The 8154-nt window shown below is 37.9% G+C and overlaps 1 protein-coding gene across 6 annotated transcripts in view; it reads right to left on the bottom strand.

Moving 5' to 3' along the window:
* Nucleotides 1–277: 277 nt before the first annotated feature.
* Nucleotides 278–8154, bottom strand: part of RANBP3 (RAN binding protein 3) — a 46615-nt gene continuing 38738 nt past the window's right edge. For 4 of the 6 annotated variants that reach the window (XM_026068916.1, XM_026068918.1, XM_026068919.1 and 1 more), the window contains 5 exons: nucleotides 7810–7934; nucleotides 6966–7086; nucleotides 6136–6278; nucleotides 4052–4232; nucleotides 278–3118 (listed from right to left, as the gene is read on the bottom strand). In XM_026068916.1, coding sequence (XP_025924701.1) covers nucleotides 3075–3118; nucleotides 4052–4232; nucleotides 6136–6278; nucleotides 6966–7086; nucleotides 7810–7934 — 614 coding nt within the window. In that variant the 3' untranslated portion in view covers nucleotides 278–3074. The remainder of the gene's footprint in view (nucleotides 3119–4051; nucleotides 4233–6135; nucleotides 6279–6965; nucleotides 7087–7809; nucleotides 7935–8154) is intronic. The other 2 variants (XM_026068917.1, XM_026068921.1) reach the window with 1 other exon arrangement.

Genomic DNA, 8154 nt, shown 5'->3' with positions numbered 1-8154 from the left:
CCACCATTCCTGTAACACTTCCTCAACACAAGGGTTCAACTTCAATCTTAGTGTCTTTTTTTTCCTGGGAATTTTGAAGATTTTGTAGCCACATCAGTCAGCAGCAAGAACAAAATAAGCAGTAACTGCTAAATCCATCTGTTAACAACAGACCTTGGAGCAAAGATACAGAGGGGCGCGGGCAGGTGACTGCTGGAACAAGGCAAACCCAAACACTATCGACCTCCCTTCTGAACCAGCCATTGCCAAGCACAGGAAATACAACACAGGGCTTGGGTTGTTTTGTTTGTTTGTTTTTTTGTTAAAAGTTTTAATGAAATTCCCAAGTACATTTTGATATGACAATCTTACATAGATCTTTCAAAACACATGGGCATTATCTGGTTTTACTTGTCACTAGTTTGCTAAGGCTTAAAGCAGAAAGTGTGTTAGAGTTTCACTCCTACATCTTGCTGGACAGGGCTTGAATTTATAGCCAATTCTGTTAGTGGTTTACAAGCCATAAAGTTTTGCACTAATATGAAATATTTTTCTCTTCACTATAAACATATATGCAAGGCTTCCATCTGAAATAAATTTGTATCAGTAAATAGCTGCCAGTTTTTGTTTTTTTTTGTTTTTTTAATGAATGCCATAGGTGACTCTGTAACACCACTAAACTCCATCAAAACAAACATGCTTATTCCGTTCTTCTGGATCTTCATGCACCACCAATTTCATTCACATTTAGGTAAAGCACCTCAAAGTGAGACTCTATACAGATCCCAAAATTAATGGAGTTGGAGACCAGGAAATAACACCTGTTTTTCCACAATTAGGCCCTGCTGACCAAGACACCTTATTAATTTTAATGATCTTTATGCTGACAATTAAAAGCTTTACATTGAAAGTTTGTTTGAAAAGAGCAGTTTAAAATCCAAGTACCAGTGTAAAAAGATCCAAGATCCAAAATGCAGATCATTTGTTTGAAAACACCGGAGTTCCCCAAAACACATGATGCAGAAGAACAGTTGTGTAGGCATCAAGGAACATGCTAGATTTTTGTTAACTAGCTACATAAGAAAGAGTGCATCGATGTTTGCGCATGGTTAAAAAAAGGCAGGGGGGAACACCCACAACTAAGGAGAAAAAAGCAGAATGCAAAAATTCATGAGCAGACAGTCCAGATATATCAATGTAAAAAAACAGAAACATCACCCCCGATACCTGAAGTCTCCAACAACAGTTAGCAGTGGACAAGAAGTAAAATTAAATGTTGTCTGGACTCCCAGTGAAAAGTATGTTTTCATTAACGTAAAGGCAATAAGGGCTGTTTTGACATTTGAATCATTTCAAAGTTGCTTTTGTGCTACAACCTGGGTTTTCATTTTCTACTTATGCTACATTAAATACTTCTCCCTCCCCCCGCCCCCCCAACACACACATTTTTTTTCTTTTAATGGTGCATTTTAGATCTCCTTAACCTACAGGAAAAAGAGCAAGCAAGTCAAAAATTATCTACCAATAATCTATTTACAAAGGAAATAGAACAGTTTGGGGAATTTATAGGAAAATGACCTAGTCACTGTTCGTAGGTGACTATTAAATTCCAACTTTGCTGGATAAGAAGAATATACCATATGTTTTAATAACAAAATAAAACTCAACTTTCACACAAAAGGCCCAAATAATTAGAAAACATCCAAAGCAAAAAGTAAATTGTGGTTACAGCAGGAGTACTTCAGAATTACACACAGGAAAACATGTTCTTGCTTTTATTTTGGTGGAACATAATACAATATCCTTCAGCCCAAACTATTCAGAGCTGGCAATATTACCTTTTTGTTCATGCTGCAAGACTTCAGGAAACAGAATAGGGACAGGAAGGGTTAAAAGTTATTTTCTGTTTAAGGCCATTCATTCAGCAAGATATTTAAAAAGGTACTCAACTTTAAGCATGAATAGTTGCATTGACTTCAATAAGATCATTCACATATGGGAGTCAGGCAAGTGCTTAAATAGCTTGTTGAATCAAGCCATTAAATGACAGCTGCTTTTATACAGATTTATTTTAATGGCTGACCCAGCTCATCACATGAGCCTACTTTATTCTTCCAAGGGCAAACAACTGTTTCCTCATCAACTTTTCTGAAGGTTTAACCTGTATGCCTCCTACACTTTACTGTAGCCACAGAAACATATAATTTTCTAAGAAAAATTGTATGCAACATCTATTATATATAGTGGCTTAGCTCTCCCTTAAATAGTAACAGAAAAGAACAGTACAAAACAATAGTTTCACTTTTTCAACACACAAGAGCATCTTATTGAAAAACTAAAATAAAAAAGTATCACCACAATATAAACCCCCAAATAATAATGGAAATGGGAAGAAAGAAAGGAGTTAGCAAAACATCCTGTAGACTTTAGAGTCTCCCATTAACGCATTAAAAAGCCTTCCTGGTGAACCACAATGTCTTTTTCCTCTGTTTACAAACCCACTATACAGGGAACAACAGTGTCCGCAACCTATGTTGGGATTAAAAGGTAAAAACATAAGCTGCCCCATCTGCAGTCCAGAAGAGAATGAACCCCAAAGGGCAGTCAGTGAGCATAGGAACCGAGCAGGACAGGGCTTCCCTGCAGGTGGCAGAAACTCATAAGGGGAAATAGGGGATAAGAAAGCAGAATTCAAGTTGGAACCGTGCTGGAAAGTTCTATCTCGGAGGCCTGCAAGACATGAACTACTGAAGAAACAGTCAAAAGGTCCCAATGAAAAGCCGTGACAAGCTGTAATGTGCCATTTCAATTACAGGGAAGAGGGGAAATGTTTGGATTTTTTTTTTTTTTTTGGCTCATCAATATGATGAGCTTTCACGTCCCAAACCACATTCAGGTAGTTTCCAAGTCTGCTTTTTTTTGTGTGGAATCTACTGATCCAGACCAAAAAACCAAACAAACAGAACAGGGATGCACAGTTCTTAAGTCCTGGAGCTTTCAACACTGCCTGAAACAATAGCTGGCCTGGGGTATCCAGAGAGATGCCTGCAAGATGGTGTTCATAGCAGCCTTGCAAGCAGATCGGCTCACTTCTGCTATGTGCTGCCAACATTCTGCCCGTCACCTTCATCGTTAGGACCTGAAACAAAGAGTAGTTATTTGTCATAATAAATATCTGTCTTCTGTTGCTTGCCTTACACTAGGGGACCCCATTCTGAGAAGCCTAGAGAAGTCTCAGGTTTAGGATTTCAGTGACAGGTGAGAACAGTAGAGGTTTTCCTCTTATTTCTTCCTCTCCAGACTAAATTCTGTCCACTGAAAAATCTTGCCACTCAGTTTCCACCAGAGCTGCCTCTCCAAGTCCATGCTTGGTAGGCTTTTGCCTAGGAGCTTTGGTAGGAGCTTTTGCTCATGCCCATTCCCCTTTTTTTCTGCTGTAAATCAGGATGGAGGACTAGTCACAGTAAGAGGTGGAAAGTTCTAAGCCACAGAAAGGCAAAGCACAGATGACTCCAGTCAAGGGTACAGAAGGAAACTTTCCTCCAACTGATGACTAGTATCTTTTTAATCACTATGGTCCCCTCACATACAACTAAATCAATTACACTCTTTCCATGTTCCTTTTATAACCTTGTGCTTTCCAAGTAACTCTCTACTCAAAGATCAGTCTGGATCCTGCCCACTAGAAGTGGCCCAAGATAGTCATCTCATGTTTTAAGTGCAAGTCTTGGCCATGTTGAAGGCAAAAATGAAATTTAAAACCACCCCTTAGAAGTCCAGTAAACAAGGCTAGAACTAATTGAAGCACAGATCAACGCTGCTGAACTATGACATGCAAGTCAGAGTAGATGGAACAAGCACAGGGGCCTTTTTACCAGTTTGCAGAAATAGCTATAGATTTTTGCATTCAAAAAGATAATTCATGCAACAAGTCTTATTCCAGAAACATCTGGGAGAAGTAACGGATCAGAAGTACACCTATGGGATATAGTTGCAGAGAGGACAGTCTGCCTTAAAGGACAAAGGAGAAAGTGTATGGAGAACCAGGAAATTTGGTGTCTTTCTTGCTTACCACTTCCAACTGATCCTGAAGGTGCAATGACATCATCATCACTGTCTTCCTCATTTGATTGTGTTACCTCCGGCTCAGGTGCTACATTCTTGACCTCTTGTTCTTGTTCCACTCTACTCCGCAAAGCCAAGATCCGATGGTGTAATGCAGCATACAACTGCCCTGTATCTTTAGAGCTTGCCTATGTTTTATATATATACATATATATATATAGAATATATATAGAATATATATATTTTTTCAAAAACAAGAAAAAGGTATAAGTAGTTTTTTTATTCTCTTACAACTCCTTATGTAATACAAGGCAGTCATGCCAAACATTTCACATCCCACCTTTCAGTTTTCCCATACAGGTTTTTCAAACTATAGTTGAACTAGCTGCAGAATACTTGGTAAAATGCTGGATATATTCAACTTTGATAATGAGAGTATATTCCCCTCTGCTCAGCACCGACCTTCTCTCGCTAGCAGAACTAGCACTAGCTGACTTCATAAAGAATTACATGCAACCCTCTTCATCCCAGAGTCATGCCTTTCCTGACACCCCCAAAAGCTTAAGCTTAAATTAAAAGACCATTAAAAACTGCCTTGCATAAGATTTTCTAGGTTTGCTATCACTCAACTTCACACATCTGTTAATCAAGACGGTTAACCATTTCATGACATACTGCATAAAATTAACATAAGATATAATGAGACAACAGAACAAACATGCAGTCAGGGATGCGATTCTTCATATTTATTACACTCTTATACTGGTCAGCTGTTCCAGAGGGAAGTATTTGTGACAACCTGTTCTACAGAATATTTTTTCTATATTCTCAAAGGTTAATGGCTAAATCAGGCCTTCAAAAGGAGAATTTTTAGGCCTATCAAACTAGGCATTTAATAGACATTATTTAAAAGACAACTCCTTTCTGAGTACTACAAAACTTGGTCTTCACTATGTCAATGAATTCTGCACACTAAGTACCTTTAGCATTCCCAAGTTACTTTTAAGGTAACACCACCACTTCTCAGTTTCTTTCATAAAAAAAACTTTTTTCCCCTCCCTCCCCATCTGTCACTCATAGCTACCTCTAGATTTGCAAAATTCCCCTGAAGTGAGCTGCAATGAATTAATTATTCCATATAAGATACTTTTTATCAATGCTAAAATTAATAGTGAATAATCTGATGACAATTTAACTCAAATTTGTTAAGCCTAAAGAAAATGCTGAGGGAAGTTACCTACTCATCTTGTTGCTTTGCTCTTTTATTCATTAATGTATATTTGGTACCATTAGTTCCACTCTGGGACTCCAGATCCTGGTGCTACAAACCTAATGTCAGAGGCAAATCTGACCATTTGTTGGTGTTCTCTTAATTTTTGATCCATGACAACACTTAATTCTATAGCAATGCCTTGTGTAGATCCAGACTAGGTCAATAAAATGTGGCCAGACCTCTCAAATTCTATAAATTCTCCCAGCGATATTAGGGAATGACCACTCTTTCTTGCCGACTGTATCACTATTTAAGTGTTTTAGTAACTCTAATTGTGATTGCTGTTACACCATTTACCAGGCACAGAAATCAGTTCATTGGCCTGTTACTGCTTGGAATGCTCCATCAAGTAAAAATCAAGAAAATCAAAGTTAAAACATTTTCTGTCTTACTACTAATACACATGCTGATTAAAAATGAAACATTAAATATCTGTCAAGAACATTCTACGTCCACCCACGCTGTAGACAGCGACAGTTCTCTCATGCTACGTAACTTCTGGTAGGCCTCATTTTTATYAAGCCATTATGTAGAAGTCTGTGAAATGCATCCTCTTCTCCTTGTTAACCAAAGATGATTAGCATTAATCTTACACTGCAGCTACATTTTGAATAAGCACAGAACAGTTTCCACAATTCCATGTCAATGCTTTGGATAGCATAGAGCAGCCTTCCAAGGGGAATTTCTTCAAAACTAGTAATGCTTTTTGGACGAGAGAAGTCTGCCAAGCCAGTTACCTGCTGGGTGGGTGGGTGTGCGTGCACACGAGCGCATGGTGGGGGGAAAATTAGGAGGTAAGCAAAAAAAGCAGTACTCACTGATATAAGAAAAACTTTAACTCCCTGGTCCTCTGTATCCATGGCTGTGATCCGGATACTTTTCTCACTGGCTTTGTCAATCTGCATCTGAGCCCAAAGCTTGGTATTTAAGATTAACCTGAGACTCCCCTGAGTCCTCATCACTAGAGCCAACACAGAAGATTATTTAGGAGGAAAAAGACAAAACAGGAAACTCAAAACCAGCCAAGATGACCTTTTTTTTAAATAAGTGTCTGTAAGTCTCTTTACAAGGTATATCAGGTAAGGAAAAACTCTTAAAACAGGGGTCTTGTCATGACTGTTAATAAGATGACTGCAGGCTAATAAAGAGCATCAGACATGTTTAAAGATATTTAGACAATTAAACATGCCCAAAGTCTCATACATCACAGATCAAAGTCATTAATCACTGTTCACTGATCTGAGCTGATAACCTCAGGCTAACACAAATTCCTGCCAATTTGAATGACTGCACTATTCAAAGAGACTGCTCTCACAAGTGCCCAGTCCCAAAGAGCACAGAGTTCAGATCTGAAGAACATTACTGTAATTTCTAGTCAAATATTCTAATTGCAAAATACAGTTTGCTTTTAGAGGAAAAAAAATCCAGAAGTAACTGGAACATATTGGTTACAATAAGAGGATCTGAAAAGATCCTCTCTATGGAGGATATAGTCATTAAATGAAGCAAAAGAAACGGTGCAAACTGCTTTCTGAGCTGCTGTAACTAAGATATAACCCAAAGTGGCTACTACTATCTGTGATGGAAGCATCCTGTGGCAGTAACGCAGACTATCATCCAGTAACTCACTTCCTACGGTTCCTCTTACCCAATCGAGACTGTAAAGTTCCATCATCTGTTGAAGCCATATCATTGAGTCTCAGAAGTCCTCGACCTCTTTCCACCCAAGACTGAGAGTTTTTATCAAAAACAAACAACTTGCACTGAATCTGTAACAAAAAATACCTCAATAGCGTAACAGCTGACTAAATCAATACCAAGAAACTATAAACGGAGGACAAGGCGGAGGGGTATATACCTCAGAGTTACATCAAAACCCTGCATGTTTTTCTTAAGTATATACTTAAGTTAATAAACATATTTAAGTTAATGAACAACTTCAATGAGAAAGAAATCACTGTTGAAATCAGAGAGCTTTGAATCATGACTGAATGTCCTTCTAAAAGATCACTAATTCAAACAAGTACCTGAACACAAACTCCTGAGTGTGGTTTTATGGTTTCTGCTAGGCAAGAAACCAGACTGCTTAGTCATGATAGCCCATTCTGAGCTAAAATAATCTGCACTAGTACAATAATTAAAGTACTTAAAGAATATTTAAGTAAACTAAATAAAATATTTATTTAAAATAGCTGTTTTGCAGAAGATAGAAGCTTTTGTGTGATTGCTTCAGGAAAGCATGCTTATGATTTGTAAAACAGCTGTCTAGATTGTCCAAGCTGTGAATTTTATTCAGAAAGAGGAAATTAAGAAGCAACAAAATAAGGATCTGAGCATAAATATCCACAGTTAGCATTTTAACACAAGAAAGCAGCACATTAGACATACTAGAGGATGGCCCGGTTGTAGAGAATCAGGTAGTATGCATCTGCTGGACGACAATATGAATCCTCACAAATGCAAAGCTTCTCTCTACTTCACCAGTTTCTTACCTGTAACACATTACTTTCAGCTTCCTCCCCAGTAATCACTTCTACCTTCGCCAGCAAACATTTCCTTGCTGTTGCTTTAGTATAGGCTGCTGCAGACTCTGCCAGTGATTCTGAAATATTATTAGCTGAACAACATTTTGAAAGTTTATTTTGAGAACAATTTGCATATAATGATTGAAGATTTATAAAGGTCTCACAAGTATACCAGAATTTAGAGAAATACAGTACAGAAGACAGACAGGAATAGAAGATTAGAAATAGATCTGAAGTTTAAAGCAGTCTGTCTGTCTTCAAGACTTGCTTTAAAAAGCACAGGAAGACTTAAAGGACAGGAGATAACTTACT

The sequence above is a fragment of the Apteryx rowi genome, unplaced genomic scaffold (genome assembly GCF_003343035.1).
Source record: "Apteryx rowi isolate R43461 unplaced genomic scaffold, aptRow1 scaffold_283, whole genome shotgun sequence".
Taxonomy (NCBI): domain Eukaryota; kingdom Metazoa; phylum Chordata; class Aves; order Apterygiformes; family Apterygidae; genus Apteryx; species Apteryx rowi.
Note: the sequence above shows the minus strand (reverse complement) of the source record. Positions and strands in the feature narration are given on the sequence as shown.